The sequence below is a fragment of the Nicotiana tomentosiformis genome, chromosome 9, assembly GCF_000390325.3.
Source record: "Nicotiana tomentosiformis chromosome 9, ASM39032v3, whole genome shotgun sequence".
Taxonomy (NCBI): Eukaryota; Viridiplantae; Streptophyta; class Magnoliopsida; order Solanales; family Solanaceae; genus Nicotiana; species Nicotiana tomentosiformis.
In genome coordinates this window covers 39,609,183-39,628,628 of record NC_090820.1, presented here as the reverse complement: position 1 = coordinate 39,628,628, position 19,446 = coordinate 39,609,183, and the positions used below count along the sequence as shown (strand labels likewise).

At 42.0% G+C, this 19,446-nt stretch overlaps 1 protein-coding gene across 1 annotated transcript; it reads left to right on the top strand.

Annotated features, from left to right (window-relative positions):
* The first annotated feature begins 17,149 nt into the window (after window positions 1–17,149).
* LOC104116767 (uncharacterized) lies at window positions 17,150–18,382 on the top strand. Its single transcript, XM_009627704.1, has 2 exons — window positions 17,150–17,583; window positions 17,704–18,382. Exons 1-2 carry the CDS (start codon window positions 17,150–17,152, stop codon window positions 18,380–18,382), a joined length of 1,113 nt encoding a protein of 370 aa, XP_009625999.1.
* Window positions 18,383–19,446: the final 1,064 nt, after the last annotated feature.

The following is a 19,446-nucleotide window of genomic DNA, read 5'->3' as shown; positions in this document are numbered from 1 at the left end:
ATTTTGTGTGGTTATAAATTATTGCATAAAAGAAAATTATTTCCAAATAAAGAAAGGAGATCATTATTTTTGGCACGAACTAAAAAGTAAATTAGTTCATAAATTGAAACAAAGTGAATAGTATACAACAATAATATACTAGTGTGATCTTGCAAGTGGGCGGGTCTGGGTATGGTGGGGGTGTACGACAGACCTTACCCTACCTCGTGTGAGGTAGAGAGATTGTTTCTGGTAGACCACCCGGTTAAAAAAAGTATTATCAAAACAAGTATGGAAAAATACAAGAGTAAAAAAATTATGATAAAAATATAGAAGAAAATAAAAAATATTGACAACAAAAATAGTGAAGATAACCAACATAAAAGAAAAAATGATAGTAATTAAATTAAATTGTTATGATATTATCCAGATGAGAAAGAGAGTGACAAAAGGAAAAAAAGAGATGAGGATTGAAAAATCTGCACAACAGCAACGGCCCACGCTTTAATAGATCAGATATCTCATCCAAAGATAGACTACATGATCCTTGGTCATTAATCACTATTATACTTACAAGGACTGGTTGTGAACCCCCTCCTGGGCCTCTAAAGTCGAATCAATATTTTTGACACAAAATATAAATACATATATAAAAATTAAATAATTAAAATTTTAATAAATATTAAAAATTTTAATACATAATTTCTAAAGTGTAATAAAATTAGTGATAAAAATCTAAAGAATGAAGAGTTATTAAATTTAAATTTTAAATTCGCTTTTCCCGTCCACTACCCTCAAAGGCTCAAACTGACTCTCACTATCCTATCTTTTCATCCACTAGTTATGGTTCACTTCATTTTACACTAGTAAAGCCCCAACTTGCATCAAATTCCTATTGTTGCAAGTGTATGTATGTCACTAGAAGATGGAAATAGCTGCAGTCATTTGGCTTTGTCACACTAGACAATGAAGAAAGTTAAATTGTTGCCACTTATACAAATGACCTGCTGGAGTGCTGGTTGAAAAAATAATAATAATTTTATAATTTCTCAGCTGACGATGAAAAATATATTAAAGTTTTTTCTAAAAAACGGATAACAATTAAATTTGTAAGTGGCTTAAGGATACGCAGATTAATTCGATACAAACAATAAATTGTGTTAGATAAAACAAATAAAGATATAGTAAATTCAAACCACGTGAGGAGGATAATTCCAGCCTTGATGAAATATCCACTCTCGATCCGAACTCACAATGGCCAGCACTGATGAACGAGAATAAGAGCTTTCAATAACAGTGAAAATAATAGCATATTGCCTTGGTATGCATATGCTACCATGTGTTTAATGAATAATCAGACTCTACTTTATATAGTATGAGAGTTTTACCCTAAGTACAATTCTATAAAAGGTAAAAAAATCTTTTGTTTAACTGATCATCGGTTCTCCATCGATACGTGTCGAGATCCACGCTGTGATATTTGGCCGGTCGCGGATATTATGGCCTTTTGTTGGTCGTGTTTGGTTGCCTGACAACGTTCTCCGAAGTCCTTTGGGATTTGGACCGATCCCGAGTCATGGACCCGATATTCTCAAGGGTGGGCATCATGCCCCCGAGCTTTGACTCAATGAGACCCTTGCCTCGATTCCGGTCCCTTGTCATCATTTTTCTAGCTCGATTTATCTAATCGGAAGCCGGGGTGTACCATGAACTCGGTTTTACCCGTATACAGATAGTTTCCTCGTTTCTGGGAGAGTAAGTTGACTAGAAACGACACGAGCTCCCCGATTCCTTCTTAAATACGCCGTGACAGAAATGAAAAAAAAACTGAAACGTCTCGTCAGTCATGTCATTATGACCTCAAATGCGTGTCAGTTGTCGGTTGGTTGTCCCTGGACGCGAAACGTCATGGAGCCCCTATAAATATCCTCTCCTTGGTTAATTATTTACTTTACGTCCAAACTTCTACCCTCGTGCCTTCAGGATTTCATTACCCTTTTTTATACTCTAGCATTTTTACCTTTGTTACTCAAGATTTCTCAGTACGTTGCAAAAATTTTACTCATTCTATACTCAAGCCAACATATCTGAGCTTTTAACTTTCAACCTTTCTCTATCTTTTTCAAGTTTTTCCATATAACAATAGCCAAAACCTCCAAATTTGTTCCCCAAAAGGTCACTTCTATCGCCCAGCTGACTGCCGAAATTAACGAAACCACTCCCGATGTGGTCGACCTCGAGAGGTCCGCCGCTAACGCGGCTACCGATGAACTGACTGTTGAACCTCCCTTGAAGATGTTCATTCCCGGGGGTTGTTCGGTTGCTGACTACTTCAAGGTTGAGAAGCCCTCTTCGGTGCAAGGTCGGCGTAAGGAGGCATCGAGATATATTTGCTCAATCACCGAAGATGACCTCCCCATGGTCCGAAAGGACTGCAACTGGGCCGACAAGGACATAGTGGTCCCCGACTCCGTGGAGGCCATTACTACCCATATTGAGGGATACCTAAGTGTTTACACTTATTCCTTCACACTAGGCCCGGTGGACCCGGTCATTATAGACTTCTGTAGGAGGTACAAGGTATGACTACTCCGAGCGCTCGTGGCGCAAACTCTCGAAGGAGGCCCGTTCACAGATGCCCTACTCCGAGCGCTCGTGGCGCAAACTCTCGAAGGGTCGTTAAGAGGCCCGTTCCCATGGTAAGATTTATTTCCCGAATAAATTGTGTTAGCCTTCTTCTTCTAGCATCACATTTTTATTTCCTTTATTTCCTTTTTGTAGGTTTGCTTAAGATCGTCGAGCTTAGGCCTTTAGTCGGGCACGAGGACTTTCCCGTTGATTCTTCTGCTTCGGGGTAGCCCGGAGCCATAGAAGGAGAGAAGAAAAGGAGGAGGACCCCGAGTTCCCCGAGATCGGAGAAAAAACACCAAGGAGAAGGTTGGTTAGTAAGCCAAAGGAAAGCTCCATCTCCCGAGAGCCTGACTCAGACTCACTCTTCCGGCTCAGGGACGAGCCTGAGGAGGACGAGCTCTTTGTGTCCCACAAGTCATATGTACCCAAGGAACGGATGGCAGCCGGGGGGGAAACGACGGAGGCTAATCCCTCTCAAGTTCATGAGGTTGGTGCCAAAGTGAGGGTCGAGATCTCTTGAGATGCTGGTTCCGCCCCGCCCGGTGGTATAGATATTTCGGGATCGCCCTAGTTCACAGAGTCCATGTTCGATGAAGTCCGAACGACGAAGGATCGATCCAATGAAGGGATTCATGGAGCAGATGATCCCCTCCAATGCTTCTTTGATGGTGTAGACTCAATCTCCCTAGAAGACTTTCCGGGTTGGGTGACTTAGAGGTGATGAGGAAAAGTCTATCCTCAGAGGTCGGTGGGCCAAACTCTAGCCCGGGGTTGCTCAATCGGTTCCCTGCTCTGAGCACGGATCCTGACTGGAAGCGATCAGTTATTATCACCGTCCCGGAGGATGCCCGGGTTCTTTCTGCCCCTGTCGAGGTAGCTAGCTACCTCCAGTGCCTGGTAACTAAAGAAGACCAGGAAACAATGACCGAGGTGGATGCGCCATGCTTGTTCAACGAAGCACCACAGGCGGTGAACCAAGTAAAGTGTTATCACTCTTTTGTCTTCGAATTCAGGTTTTTGATGACTCTAATGCCTTCTCTTTTCACATTTTGCAGGCATTAATGCTCCATCACAAAACCTTTCTCCGTTACCGGGATGAGCTTAGCCAACTTGAGGCCGAGATCAAATAGCTTGCTAAGAATAATGATATATATAAGCTTCTCAGCAAGCAACGTGAAGGGGAAGTCAAGAATCTCCAAGATGAGTTGAACGCAGCTCAGAAAGAACATACCGACCTGGTGGAATAGGTAAAGATCTTTGAAGTTAGTAAACCTGCAGGTCCAGCAGAAGGTCGATCGGGTCGACCAGCTTCGAGCCGAGATGGACGAGGTCAAGGCCATGGCCGAGGAGTGGAAGGAAAAAATGGACCGATTGGTTTCGGAAAAAAGACTGCCCGGGAGTAGCTGGCCTCGGCGGAAGTCCAACTTCGAGCGGCGAGGGAGAAAACTGAGGCCTAGTCCCAAAATATTGAAGACCTCCAGTCTCAACTAGGCTCGGTCGTTGCTGAACGGGATGCCCTTACCGAGGATCTTAAAGCAGCCAAGTCAGTGGAGGAAATAACCAGGGCCGATGCTGAAGAGATGGTGGCCCAGTACAAAGCTGACACTGAGGTAGCCCAGGACCGCCTGAAAGTTATTGTCGATTACATGAAGTGGCAGTCCTGAAAGGAGGCTCTCCAGGAAGTTCATGCCCGGGGTTTTGACTTATCGGCCGAGATTGAAAATGTTAAGAGGATGGAGGCCGAGGCCAAGAAGCTGGCATATCTCGAGGACAAGGAAGGCTCTGAGGGTTCCAGCGGATCCGAGGGCGGAGGAGACCCCGATGGTCCCGGTGACGAGGCGGGCTCCGACGAAGATCATGCTTAGGTGCCTTGTAGATTTTTCTTTGTTTTTGTATTTTTGTATATTTTGTTGAGGCCGTTTGGCCTTTGTAAAGATATTTCTATATATATATATATATATATATATATATATATATATACAATGCTTTTATTTTTTCCCTTTGGAAATTTTCAAGTTTGTTTCTTTTGGCTTTTTCTTTACAATTGCAAAGATTTCAAAAGCCTTAGCACGTAGTAATAAGGTCTTGTTCGGAGGTTCGAACAAGGCTTATTCTCGATGTGATTTTGTTTAGAACTCGTGGGGGCTTGGTATGATCGGAAGCTTTCCCCAAAGTGCTTAGTTAGAAGTTTTTAGATTATTATTTTGCCTAGGGTAGCCTTTGAACCAGTTTGGAAATTTTGAGGGCCTTATGTTTTGGTTACGGGTTTCGGACGTCTCCGAGCCATTTCTAGGATGGTCGTAGCCTTTTAATTTTGGGTATTTCCCAATAGGATTATTACCCCGGGCTTCGATACCCGATCCATCCGGGCTTGCCCTGGACGACAGTCCCTGAATGGGGGTGGCCGTAGCCTTTAAAGTTCGGGTACTACCTAATAGGTTTTTGTGCCTCCGGGCTTCGACAGCCCGAGTCGTCCGAGTTTTACTTGGACGACAGTCCCCGAGTGGGGTGATCTCTTAGATCCTGATAGAGGTGGCCCTTGAGCCCGATGTCCTTAAGGAACAAAATGTAGTAGTTTTTAAGAGACAAAATATGTATCTGCAAGGTTGAAACTTTCTTTTATTTTTGTGCGTAACATACAAGATTGCAAATGTACAAGCTTCGTGTTATGTCTTAAGTGGTCTATGTGGGCATGGTTCATTTGACCGTTTGTCCCTTACAATAAATCTTATCCATCGAGCCCAGACTGTTCGAGCACAAAATTTCCTTCCTTGCTAAAATCATTATCAAGGGTAATGGCCCCCCAACATTTGAGGCCGATCGTAGAGGGGGCTCGGATACTGTTGATGTGACCCTCGACTCCGGTTCATAACCGGTCTTCAATTCTAAGTTAGCACGTTCTATTGTTGCCTCGTTAAAAACCTTGCCGGAAAACCCATTTGGGATAAAAACAGTTCAAGAGAAAAAGAGTGCAACGCGTGCTTTCAGGCCTAATAACTGCATCATTCTTTGGTTGTTTCCTGCAAATGTTACTTTAATTCGTAATATATGTAAATAAAAGAATTAATAGGGTCGTACTTTAGTAGTAGTACTGTTTTAAATGGGTCACATTTCAATTGTTCGGTAGTCGCTCACCGTTACCCACTTCGAGTTTGTATGATCCTTTGTCGGTGATCTAGATAATTCGATATGGACCTTCCCAATTCTGACCCAGCTTACCTTCGTTCGGGTTCCGAGTGTCTAGTGTCACTTTTCTTAACACCAAGTCCCCGATATTGAAGTGTCGGAGGTTGACTCTCCAGTTGTAATTCCTTTTGATCCGTTGTTTTTGGGCGGCCAGCCGGACAAGGGCGGCCCCGCGCCTCTCGTACAACAGTTCCAGGATCGTGTTCATGGCCTCATCGTTTGACTCTTCGATTTCTTATCGGAACCGGAGACTCGATTCTCTTACTTTTATCGGTATTAGCGCTTCGGCACTATAGACCAACGAGAATGGGGTGGCCGCGGTACTAGATCTTGAGGTCGTTCGATATGCTCATAGGACTTCGAGAAAATTTCCTGCCATTTACCTTTGGTGTCGGTCAACCTCTTGTTAAGATTTTGGAGTATGGTTTTATTCGTAGACTCCCCCTGCTCGTTCCCACTAGGGTGATAGGGTGTTGATAGGATCCTTTTGATATTATGGTCCTCAAAAAATTTACTCACCTTACTGCCGATGAATCGTTTCCCATTGTCTCACACGGTCTCGCCTAGCATTCCGAACCGGCATATTATGTGGTCCCAAATGAAATCAATAAATTCGTTCTCCCTGACTTTCTCAGATGCCTGGGCTTCCACCCATTTTAAAAAATAGTCAGTCATAAATAATATAAATTAAGCCTTACTGGGTGCCCAAGGCAGGGGACCGACGATGTCCATTCCCCATTTCTTGAATGGCCACGGTGACAAAACCGAGTGTAGTAGCTCCCTGGGCTGATGAATCATCAGTGCATGCCTCTGACACCCATCGCATTTTGCACCAACTCCTTTGCATCTTTCTCCATGTCGATCCAGTAGTAACCGGCTCTGATTATCTTACGGACCAAAGATTCAGCACCCGAATGGTTCCCGCAGGTGCCTTCGTGAACTTCCTTCAAAATATATTCGGTATCTCCCGGTCCTAGACATATGGCGAGTGGACCATCGAACGTTCTCCTAAATAGGGTGTTGTCTTCGGACAAGCTGAACCTAGATGCCTTTATGGGCAGACCCCTTGATTCTTTAGGATCCGAGGGCAATTTTCCGGTCTTCATGTAATCTATATACTTTTTTTCTCCAATCCCAGGTTAAGCTTGTCGAGGTTATCTCGGCGTGGCCTCCTTCCACTACCGATTTCATAAGTTGTACGATCGTTCCCGAGTTGAATTCATCGTCATCCACCGACGATCCAAAGTTAGCAAGAGCATCGGCTTCGCTGTTTTTATCTCGAGGAACATGTTGCAAAGTCCATTTCTTGAACCGATGTAACGTCACCTGCAGCTTATCCAGGTACCTTCGCATTCGTTCCTCTTTGACTTTGAACGTCATATTGACTAGGTTCACCACAAGGAGGGAATCACACTTAGATTCGATCACCTCGGCCCCTAGGCTTCTAGCCAGTTCGAGACATACAATCATGACCTCATATTCGGCCTCATTGTTAATCAATTTTATAGTTCTAATAGATTTCATAACTATATTACTCGTTGGTGGCTTCAACACGATGCCAAGTACCGACCCTTTTGCGTTCGAGGCACCATCTGTAAAGAGGATCCAGATTCTGGAGGAGGTCTCCGAGTTCAGCAACAACTCCTTCTCGACCTCGGGTATCAGGTCCGACGTGAAGTCGGCCACGAAGTCCGCCAAAATTTGAGATTTGATGGCGGTTCGGGGTCGATATTCGATATTGTACCCACTGATTTCCACGACCCATTTGGCCAATAGTCCTAAGAGCTTGGGCTTATGCATTATGTTCCTCAATGGGTAAGTAGTCACGACACATATGAGATGGCATTGAAAATATAGTTTTAACTTCCTAGAGGCGCTTAGCAAAGTGAGCGCCAATTTTTCCAGGTGAGGATACCTAGTTTCAGCCTCGCCTAGAGTCCTGCTAACATAGTAGATAGGAAATTTCTTACCTTCCTCTTCCCGGACTAGGACTCCACTTACCTCTATCTCGGATACCGCTAACATAAGTATAGGTACAACTGTTCATCTGCCTTCTGAGTATGAAGCAAAGGCTGGCTCAAAAGGTACCGCTTGAAATCTTCCAAGGCTTGTTGACACTCCGGTGTCCATGAGAAATTATTCTTCTTCTTCAATAACGAAAAAAACTGGTGGCTTTTTTCGGAAGACATTGAAATGAATCGGCCCAACGCGGTTATGCGCTCGGTTAACCTTTGAATGGCCTTTACTTTGTCCACCACGGTAATGTTCTTTATGGCCTTGATTTTATCGAGATTGATTTCGATTCCTCGGTTAGACACGATGAATTCGAGAAATTTCCCAGACCCGACTCTGAATGCGTATTTCTCCGAGTTTAGCTTCATATTGTATTTCTTCAATATGTTGAAGGTTTCCTACGAATGTTTCAAATGGTCCTCTGCTCGCAGGGACTTAACTAGCATATCGTCAATGTAAACCTCCATTGATTTTCCTATTTGTTCTTTGAACATTCAATTTACTAGGCGTTGGTAAGTGGCACTGGCATTTTTTAGTCCGAATGTCATTACGTTATAGCAGTAGATACCATACTTAGTGATGAAGGATGTTTTTTTTGGTCGTCCGGGTCCATCCAAATTTGGTTGTACCCGGTATAGGCACCGAGAAATTTGATGATCTCGTGGTCGGTTGTCGTATCGATCATGCGATCGAAGTTGGGCAGAGGGAAAGAGTCCTTGGGGCATCCTTATTCAAGTCTTTGTAATCTACACACATTCTTAATTTATTCCCTTTTTTAGGAACTACTATGTTTACTAACCAATCCGGGTATTTAACCTCCCGGATGGACCCTATTTTAAGGAGTTTAGATACCTCGTCTTTGATGAATGCATGCTTGACTTCGTACTGGGGCCTTCTTTTCTATTTGACTTGGTGTAACTTCAGATCCAGGCTCAGCTTATGGGTAATTATCTCCAGTGAGATCCAAGTCATGTCGAGGTGGGACCAAGCGAAATAATCTATGTTAGCCATAAGGAATTTAATGAGTTTTTTCCTGAGTTCGGGATTTAACCCTGTGCCCAGGTATACCTTATGATCGGGCAGGTGCTCAATCAATATGACTTGCTCCAGTTCTTCGACCATTGATTTGGTGGCGTCGGAATCGTCGGGGACTATGAAAGATTTGGGAACTCTGTAGTCGTCGTCCTCATCTGTCCCCTGCTTCTCCGGTTCGGTCGGGGCCGGTGTTGGTGATTGCTATTTGGTTCCTTCCTTGACGACCGAACTCGGATCCTTTGGTATAGAAAGTGTGGATATCGGTACCACCACGTCGGCCGCAAACATCTCTTTTGCGGCCGGTTGTTCTTCGTAAATTGTTTTAATCCCTCCTGGCATTGGGAATTTCAACACCTGGTGAAGTGTCGAGGGCACTTCCCTCATGTTGTGAATCCACGGCCTCCTGGACAGATCGTTGTATCACATATCTCCTTCAATCATGTAGAACTCTACTTCCTAAATGGTTTCGTCGGTGTTTATCGGTAGTGTTATCTCCTCTTTAGTGGTTTCACATTCCATGTTGAATCAGTTAAGAACTCAGACTGTAGGCACAATTTGGTCTTGTAGACCCAGCTGCTCTACGACTCTCGATCTGATGATATTGGCCGAGCTACCTGGATCAATTAACACTCGCTTAACTAGAGATTTATTTATGAGTACAGATATTACCAGTGCATCATTGTGTGGCTGCACGATCCCTTCAATGTCCTCATTATTGAAAGATAAGCTTCCTTTTGGCACGTAATCTCGAGTCTGTTTTTCTCTAGTGATGGACACTTTGGTGTGCTTTAACATCGGCCCTTGGGGGATGTCGACCCCACCGATGATCATGTTAATGACGTGCTGAGGTTCCTCCTGCTCGATTTTCTTATTAGAGCCCCTATTCCTGAAATAGTTTTTGGCTCGATCGCTCAGGAACTCTCGGAGATGTCCATTGTTGAATAACCAGGCTACTTCCTCTCTCAATTGTCGACAATCTTCGGTTCTGTGGCCGTGAGTGTTGTGATACTTACACATTAGGTTGGGGTCCCTTTGGTCTGGATCAAACTGTAAAGGTCAAGGCCACTTGGTGTCTTTGATTCGTCTGATGGCAGATACGATGACAGCAACATCGGCGTTGAAGTTGTACTCCGATAACTTTGGCACTTCCTTAGGCCCGATGGGCCTGTCGAAACCGCTTTTGCTCATGAGTCCCCAGTTATTTTGACCTCGATCGCTTCTCCTTTCACTTCTCACAGGGTTTCGTCCAGACTCATTACCTCTTCGGTCCCCGTTGTATGGTTGATACCGATCCCTATTTGATCTCGGGTCATGATCAATGTCTCTCTTGGGTCTGTCGATAGCTCTGACAGGATAAACAGACCCGGAAAGGGCCCCAAGCTGATCATCTTCGACCCTAATGTTTTATTGATACCGGTTATGTACGTCATACCAAGTTACAGTGGGATATTCTATCAGATTTTGCTTCAACTGTTGTGAAGCCAATGAACTTCGAGTATTGAGTCCTTGGGTGAAGGAATGAACGGCCCAATCATCCGCGACCGGATGCAGGTCCATTCGTTCCATTTGAAATCGGGACATGAATTCCTTAAGCATCTCATTATCTCTCTATTTCACTTTGAAAAGGTCTGACTTCGTGGTCTCGTCCTTGATGGCCCCGGTGTGTGCTTTCACAAAGGAGTCTGCAAGCATAGCAAACGAGTCATTAGAATTAGGGGGTAAGTTGTGATACCATATCATAGCTTCCTTCGACAAAGTTTTCCCGAATATTTTCAGCAGGACGGACTCGATCTCATCATCCTCTAAGTTGTTCCCTTTGATGACGCACGTATAAGAGATGTCATACTCATTTGGGTCGGTTGTTCTGTAGTACTTAGGAATATCGGTCATGCAAACTTCTTCAGGATTGGAGGAAAAGGTTTTTGAATAAATTTCTTGGAATACAGGCCCTTCAAGATCGGTGGTGCTCCTAGGATTTGGTCGACCCTGAAATTGTTGGTTTCCACCTTTTGTCATTGGCTTCGATTTTCTTTTCTCCCGATTCTACCCGTTTTGTCAGTTTCTCGAGCATTTTTATGATCTCGGGGTTAGACCCAGGTTTTGCATCACTTGGCCTCTCCGTGGCTGGTTCGTTTCTGCGAGCGATTTCCCGGGACGGCTCGGGCTCAACCCTGCTGGGGGCGTGGCTCTAGTTCTGCAGCTGGGCTATCGCTGCATGTTGAGTTTGTAGCATTTTGAAGATCACTCGCAAGTTGATCCCATCTCCTTCACCGTCGTATGTATTTTGGGCTACCAATCGAACTTCCCCGCGGACGCTGTTCTCAAGATCGGTAGGCAAATTCGCATTGAGGGCCACATGTGAGTTAGCATCGATTAGTTCCGCGAACGGAACTCCGTTGGGATTGACATGGGGCACCTCGTTACTGGGTACCATATTGGTGTTCTCGCCATGATGATCGGACTCAGCATTCACATTTAGAAGGGCAAATTGGGAGTTCGACATTTTAAACTTTGACCTGAAATTAAAGATACTTCAAAGAATAGGTGTAAAATAGGGCATGTTATGGAAATTTATATCAAATTGCCACTATTATCCTTAGCCCCACGGTCGGCGCCAAACTGTTTACCCTAAAAAATGGATAACAATTAAATTTGTAAGTAGTTTTAAGGATACGCGGATTAATTCAATACAAACGATAAATTGTGTTAGGATAATTCCATCCTTAATGAAATATCCACCCTCGATCCAGACTCACAATGGCTAGCACTGATGAACGAGAATAAGAGCTTTCAATAATAGTATATTGCCTTGATATGCGTGTGCTACCATGTGTTTAATGAATAATCAGACTCCCCTTTATATAGTATGGGAGTTTTACCCTAAGTACAATTGTATTAAAGGTAAAAAAATCTTCGGTTTAACTGATCACCGGTTCTCCATCGATACGTGCTGAGATCCACGCCATGATATCTAGCCGGTCGCGGATATTACGGCCTTCTGTTGGTCGTTCTTGGTTGCGTGACAACGTTCTCCGAAGTCCTTTGGGATTTGGACCGATCCTGGATCATGGCCCCGATATTTTAAAGGATGGGCATCATGCCCCCGGGCTCTGACTCGATGAGACCCTTGCCTCGATTCCGGTCCCTTGTCATCATATCTCTAGCTCGGTTTATCTTATCGGAAGGTGGGTGTATCATGAGCTCGATTTTACCCGTATACAATTAACATAATTAAAGAGCTAATTATCTTGTTTAGTCGCAATTGGCAATCTCTTCTTTATTTACTTCACATATATCTTTTTCTCTTCGATATCTAAAGTTCTCCAAAAGTATGAGAAGCTGAACAATTTTGTAGCATTTCAAACTATAATTGGACTATGTTCAACAACTCAAGAATTTAGAGTATTTTTTTTTTGGTTTCTTTCCACTGTTATGTTTATGTAAAAAAACGATAAATCTTACAATTATATGATTACATAAAAGTCAAAACTGTGAAGGATGCTCATTCCAACGTAAGCATCAAAATTCCATAAAAGTGATCCGGAAAACAATTTGACCAAAAGTATAATTTGGAAAATAGAATAAGTGACATCTTATAGCTAATCAAATTAATGACATCATTTTGTAATTAACCCCGTACTAGAACTAACTAGCAAAAATGAACTTGGTGAACTGATCTTTCGTATACTGGGTTCCTTCCATTATATAACAAAGTTTTTCTAGATAAAAATTCTTATTACTTTTTTTGCTATTTATTACTATAACATTTCACCACTTAAAAACTACCCTAAATTATACGAAAATAGTAATGACAAGTGCATTCGATATAAAAAGTTTTTTCGTACATTTACATGATTCTCTAGTCTCTACTACTAGTGGTTGCTATTTCTATATAGTAACTTTTAAAATACGTAAAGAAACTAAGTTAGAAAACTAAAAAGGGTTAGCTAAGCTTTAATTTGGAAAAGTAGAGGCAGCACTCTATATGTCGAAATCTGCCCTAGAGTATTTAGGGCAAGGTAGCGTTGAGTAAAAAGTCAGTCGAGGGCGACCAGGAAGCAGCGAGACTCGTGGTCGAGATGTCAACAATGGTCGACGTCGAACACCGCAGATAGAGCTGTAACGATTAGTTTTTAGAATATGATATTAGTGAATATTCTTTGCACTTGTACTATTAGAGTTTGTTAGGGATATGTCCCATATAAATAGGGAAAAAGACAATGAGTGAGGGCATGTGACATTCATTTGATAAGAACAGACTTTTGATAAAAGATTCTCTCTCTTATAAAGATACAAACACTACATTTTCATTAAGATTCTTGTTCATATTATTCCACACTTTTCCATCAGATCCGAGAATAATTCGAACATTCTAGGATTTGTCAGTCATTCATCATTGTCATGAGGGACAATCATCTAGTTCATCCTTTATTGGGTGAACCATTTCTCCTATTTACTTAAATGTCATTTATTGTAATTTATTGTTAGTTCTTCCTCCATTATTGCTCATACCTTTTGGAACAGTTAATGCATGTTGTTGTCAACCCACTACCAGATCGGTCTAATGTTATTCACGTTTTCGGAACTCACATCTATACATATTATTATTAACTAAGTTTAACCCATTATTATATAAATTTAACTGTTTTAGCCGAAAGTTATATTTTTTTGTCAAACAAGCACAACATAAACCGGGTATATATACCTATCACAATCTTAGCTTTAACAAAAAAAAGTTTAAGAACTATATATACGCTAATGGTGTAAAAATTATATGGACAACCAAATTATTTAGAAGATACTCCTTGCTAATAGCTTTATTTTATAAATATTTATTGATAACCTATAATAAATGATAAGCAATCTACTATATATAATTGATAAAATTACACTAATTGTGTAAAAAAATTTCACAAAGGAAATTATATTTGGATTAGATATTCTAACGTTCAACACATGCCTTTGAGTGTGCGGTCCATGTTGCTGATTCCTTAAAAGGAAGGAGAATAACTGACTGGACTCGTTGCCATACAAAAATCAATTGTATCATATATGCCAACTTTAGTTAGAATAAAATGCACTAGTATTGAAAATCAAATAATTGATCGAGCCAGCTTGGAACCTGAATTTTGCTGAGGAATAAAAGAAAAGAAAAGAACTCCCATGGAACTGCTTTTCACATAGTATTTCAAAGCGAAAGGAAATATGAAAGAAACCAATCGAAAAAAATGGTTAGTACGAATTGTCGAGATACGTGCAAGTTAATCTAGACACTACTGATTATAATAAATTATATGTAATTATATAATATTTGTTAAGTAACCGTAACCAAAAATACATTTAAAGAAACACTTTCGAGTTGCTTCAAAAGTTACATACATTAATCTCAAGAACATAGTATACAATCTTCAAATTGGTAAAGAAAATGGAAAAAAAAAAAATCAAATGTCGAAATCCTATGTTGACTCTTCATTTCGCAACGACAGTTCAATTTGATTGAGAAATCAAGATATTAAAAACGTATGTCTTATAAATCGCACCCTCTATGATTATAGTAATTTTAAATTTTGAATCCTTCTTTACTTGACGAGATCCCTCTCTCAACCTACACTAAGTTTATGTACTAAGCTTACTAAAGTGTATCAAAATGCTAGTTACGTTGGAGATATTATTAACTTTCAGAGTAGCTATCAACTATTAGATTTAGAATTCAATGAAAAGCACCAAGTAACATCATGATTTCTATCATAGTCCAGCTAGTTCAGTCCTACGGTCTCTCACATGTAATGTATACTATAATAATACATCCAGAGATGCCAGAAACTCTTTTTGCAGAAGGCTCCATTCAGACTGTTCAGATCTATTAATTATTAAACCAAAACAAATGTTGGAATTGGTACTTCATAATGCTGCACGCTTAAGACTGATAATGATATATATGTATGGGGGAAAAACATCATGTTACATGTTGACTAGGTCAACATGAATGAAGCCTTCGGAGGTTGCCACGTGTCGTCAATAGAATACGATAACTTGATTTTAAAGGGTCGACGTCACAAGAAGATAGCAGGTCGTCGACAAGGTCGAAGTGACTCGATAGAATACGAGGATGAGGATGAGCACTCCTCTTCGGAGAGCGGTAACGCCTAGTTTTAGGATTACTATTCCCTAGATAATACTCCAGTAAATATTCCTCCCAGTTGTACTATCTAGGATTTCGTGGCCAATATACCCTTATAAATAGGAAGATATGTAGTTATAGGAGGGGATTGGACACCTTTTGTAAAGAATAATACATTGATATTCTCTAAAGATTCTCTCTTTATCATACGCATACAAAGTTTACCTTTTTACATCTTTATCTATCTTTTCTTCCCCGATCCAAGAAAAATCGAAATATTCAAAGGCTTATCATTATCCATCATAGTCAGAAGAATCAGTAGGAAACCTCACCTTTGTCGGGTGACCCATATTCATTTATTGCTTCCTTTCATACTCTTGAATCGTTTATTACTCCATTATTACTCAAAAATAGTGTTACCTAACAACACACATGCGGTATTCTCCATAAATATACTAGATCTATCATTTGGATATTAATATTGACTTAGATTAACCCTTTTCACAGTAAATCTAATTGTATAACAACCTAGATCATAATTTTAGGTCATACAGTTTGGCGCCGTCTGTGGGGATTTTTGAGTCAAGTTTTTAGTTTTCATTGGATCTATAACTCACGTGACTTGCAAATCTAACAAACCACAAAGATTATCTTTTTTCTCTGTGTATGCAAAAAAATAACTCCATGGCAGGTAACCAAGGAAATAGAATGAAGGCTACGGAAAACGTACCGCTCAACCTCATGAGTGTCATCGACGAAGGGTATGACACCCAAGATGAGAAGGTGACTCCCACAACCTCCCCCAAACTAGGGAAGTCGCCTACACCTTTCTGCAGCACAACCAAACCAAATGGGAAGAGGGTCTCTACATCCACGGGAGATGGGGCACCAACCACTGTAAAAAGGTTTCTCGAAGCATGGTTGACTGACACTCTAGTCAAGGTGATCAGTAAACAAGCCTCATGCACGACCATAGAAACCACGAGGATCCATGCAGTACACCGCAGGAATGAACAGGACGACCAACCGAACCCTCCAACTTCAGGTAACACTCATACCATTGTTGACAGTGCAGGTGACAGCGTCCTAGCCGTCTGTTGAAAAGAATGAAAGAAATGAAAAATGATAATAAAGTATTCAAGGAACAAATGAAGGAGCACCAGGAGCGGGTAGTAAAAATACCAGGTGCCCCCAAATTGCTACCGAAAAGACACGCCGATAGGTTTGTGGAACAGCCATATCTGGAAAAAGCGACCCCTCGTGCCATACCAAAAACCTTCGAGATGCCCCCATATCTTAGAATCTATGACAGAACAACTGATCCCCAAGATCATGTAACTCATTACGTCACCTCCATATAAGGGTGGCAAGTGGGTCGGTCCAGGACCGGGACCGGCCCGGGACCACGGGCCAAACGGGCTAAACGGGCCAGAACCGTTTGGCCCATTTTTAGAGGGCCTGGGCCGGTCTCGTGGGTCAGTCCTATGATTTGGGCCCGCCAGGCCCAGGACCGTTTAGCCCGCCAGGGATCGGATCGGTTCCTTAGCGGGCCAAACAGTCCTAACGGCTATATTTAAATATATAAATAAAAAATTATAGCCATTGGGCTGTCAAAAATAGTCGTTGGCTATTTATAAAATAGCCATTTAATCCCCCAACTATGCTTTAACCTCAAACTTTTTATAATTACACTTTTTTTCTATTTTCCCTTTTCATAATTACACTTTTCCCCAAACTAAATGTATAATATATAAGCTTATATATATATATATATATATATATATATATATAAAAGCTATATTCGATAAGCAATATAGTATAGTATAGTATATATACTAATTGTATAATATATAAGCTATATATATATATAAACAATATAGCATAGTATAGTATATATACTAAATGTATAATATACAAACTATATATATATATACTAAATGTAGCCTGCGAGCCTGGACCGTTTAGCCCGTTTAATTTGGGACCGGGACCGTTTGGACCGGCCCACTTGGCCCGTTTAGGCCTGGGACGGGCCCACTTGCCACCTTTACCTCCATAAAAGGCAACGACCTTACTAAAGAGCAGGTGTCTTCCATCCTGCTAAAAACATTTGATGAAACTCTCACTGGAGGAGCGTTGACGTAGTATTCGTTGTTGCCATCCTATTTCATAGAAATATTCGAAGACATGGCCGAGAAGTTCGTAACGGCGCACACCGTGGCCAAAAAAGCTGAAACAAGGGTGAATGACATCTTCGCCATCAAGCAATCCCCAGGAGAGGGACTGGGGAACTTCCTCGCACGATTCAACGGGGTGAGGATGACCTTACCAAACGTCTCCGAGGGGATAGTCGTGGCAGCCTGTCAGAACGGGTTGAGTAGAGAAGGTTCGAGGGAGACCATAAAACTACTGAGTCGGTTAATGAAGTACCCACCGGCCACTTACGATGAAATTCACAATGCCTACTATGTCGAGGTCAGGGAAAACGATGACGATCTCAACGAGCCAACTCGACGACTCATCTCGGTACAATCCAAGCCCAGAAACGAACCAGGGAAAACACAAAAGGAGACCATCCAGTATCGTGGCCAGGCAGGGAACGACATCAACCATATGTCAGGGTGCATGTTCCCTCCTTCCGTTACGAGGACGGCACCTCTAGGCCTAGATCAAGCACTCACAGGAATGATCGATGTATGACCCCTTACTATCTGCTCACAACTTTTGTGTGTCACCTACAGAGGTGCCCTTGAGAAACTCGGAACGAAGGTGAAGTGTCCACCAAAGATGAGGTTGGACCCGAGCACCAGAAAGTCCGACACCCTCTGCGAGTTCCACCAAGAACGTGGACATAAAGCAAAAGATTCCCAGGCTCTGAGGCTATCAGTAGCAAACTTGGTGCAGCAAGAACATCTCAAACAATTACTCAGTGACAAAGGCAGGAACACTTTAGCAATGGGCCGAGAATGCCCAGGCCCACCCAAGCTGCCTTCACCAATTCACACCATCAACATGATTATTGGTGGCAGTGACGATGTATCCATCAACGGCATCAAATTCACCGCCACTCACAAACTCAAAAGATCAATCACCCATGAACGATATGACGAACTCGAAGAAAGTATCATCTTTGATGAGTCAGATGCTGACAGTTTGACTTTCCCTCATAATGATGCACTTGTTATTACTTTACGAATTTTAGATACTGATATTAGGAGAATTATGGTAGATGAAAAAAGCGGAGCGTGCATCATCCATCCTCGAGTCCTCGCACATATAAGACTTGAGGATAAGATAGTGTCGCGCTGCATTACACTAACCGATTTTAACAATGCAGTTGAATGGACTTCGGGAGATATCACACTCCCCGTCCTTGCTGGTGGGGTGACTCTGGAAACAACATTCCATATCATGGACTAGGACACTGCATATAACGCCATCGTGGGACGACCATGGATACATCCCATGAAAGCAGTCCCCTCCAGCTTGTACAAGGTGATCAAATTCCCAACCCTCTAGGGAATATTCAGCATACGAGGGGAACAACACACATCTTGGGAATGTTATTGGATCACCATGGATGGTATGACAACTCAACAAAAGAAAGAAAAGGAAAAAGAAGCATAGCAATCAACAGTGTCGAGGAAGCCAAAGATACCATTGTGGACCCAAAATGGTCAAAGCTGCAGGATCAACGATAAAGGACCTTGATCCTGTCCAGCTAGATTATAGTGACCCCAGCAAAAAATCCCACATCGGCTACAAACTCCAAGACCTAGGTAAATTTAATCAATTCTTAAAAACTAACACGAATTTATTTGCCTTTAGCCATGCAGATATGCCCTGCATCCCCAAGGAGATAGCCACGCACAGGCTGAACGTTGATCCCTACTACCCCTAGTAAGGTAGGTCCAACGGAAGTTCAACCCCACAATCAACGAGACCGTCCACGAAGAAGTAGAAAAGTTATTGACCAACAGCTTTATCAAAGAGTCAAAGTACCCTAAATGGGTCGCCAATGTGGTAATGGTCAAAAAGAATAACAAAGCATGCCCAAATGATTCATTCCTGCTACCACACATCGATCAACTCATCGAAGCGACAGCAGGACATGAGCTGCTAAGTTTTCTAGACGCCTACTCAACCTACAACTAAATACTCATGGAGGAAGATGACCAAGATAATACTATGTTCATCACTCACGGGGGAACTTAATGTTACCGTCATGCCATTTGGGTTGAAGAACGCAGGGTCTACTTATCAAAAGTTGGTCACGAAAACGTTTAAAAACCAGCTCGGCAAAACTATGGAGGTATACATCGATGACATGTTGGTCAAATATGTAAGGGCATAGGATCACATCGACCACTTAAAATAAGCATTCAACATACTGAGGAAATACGAGATGAAACTTAACCCTGAGAAATGCGCGTTCGGCGTAACCTCGGGAAAGTGTTTGGGCTTCCTGGTATCACAGCGAGGAA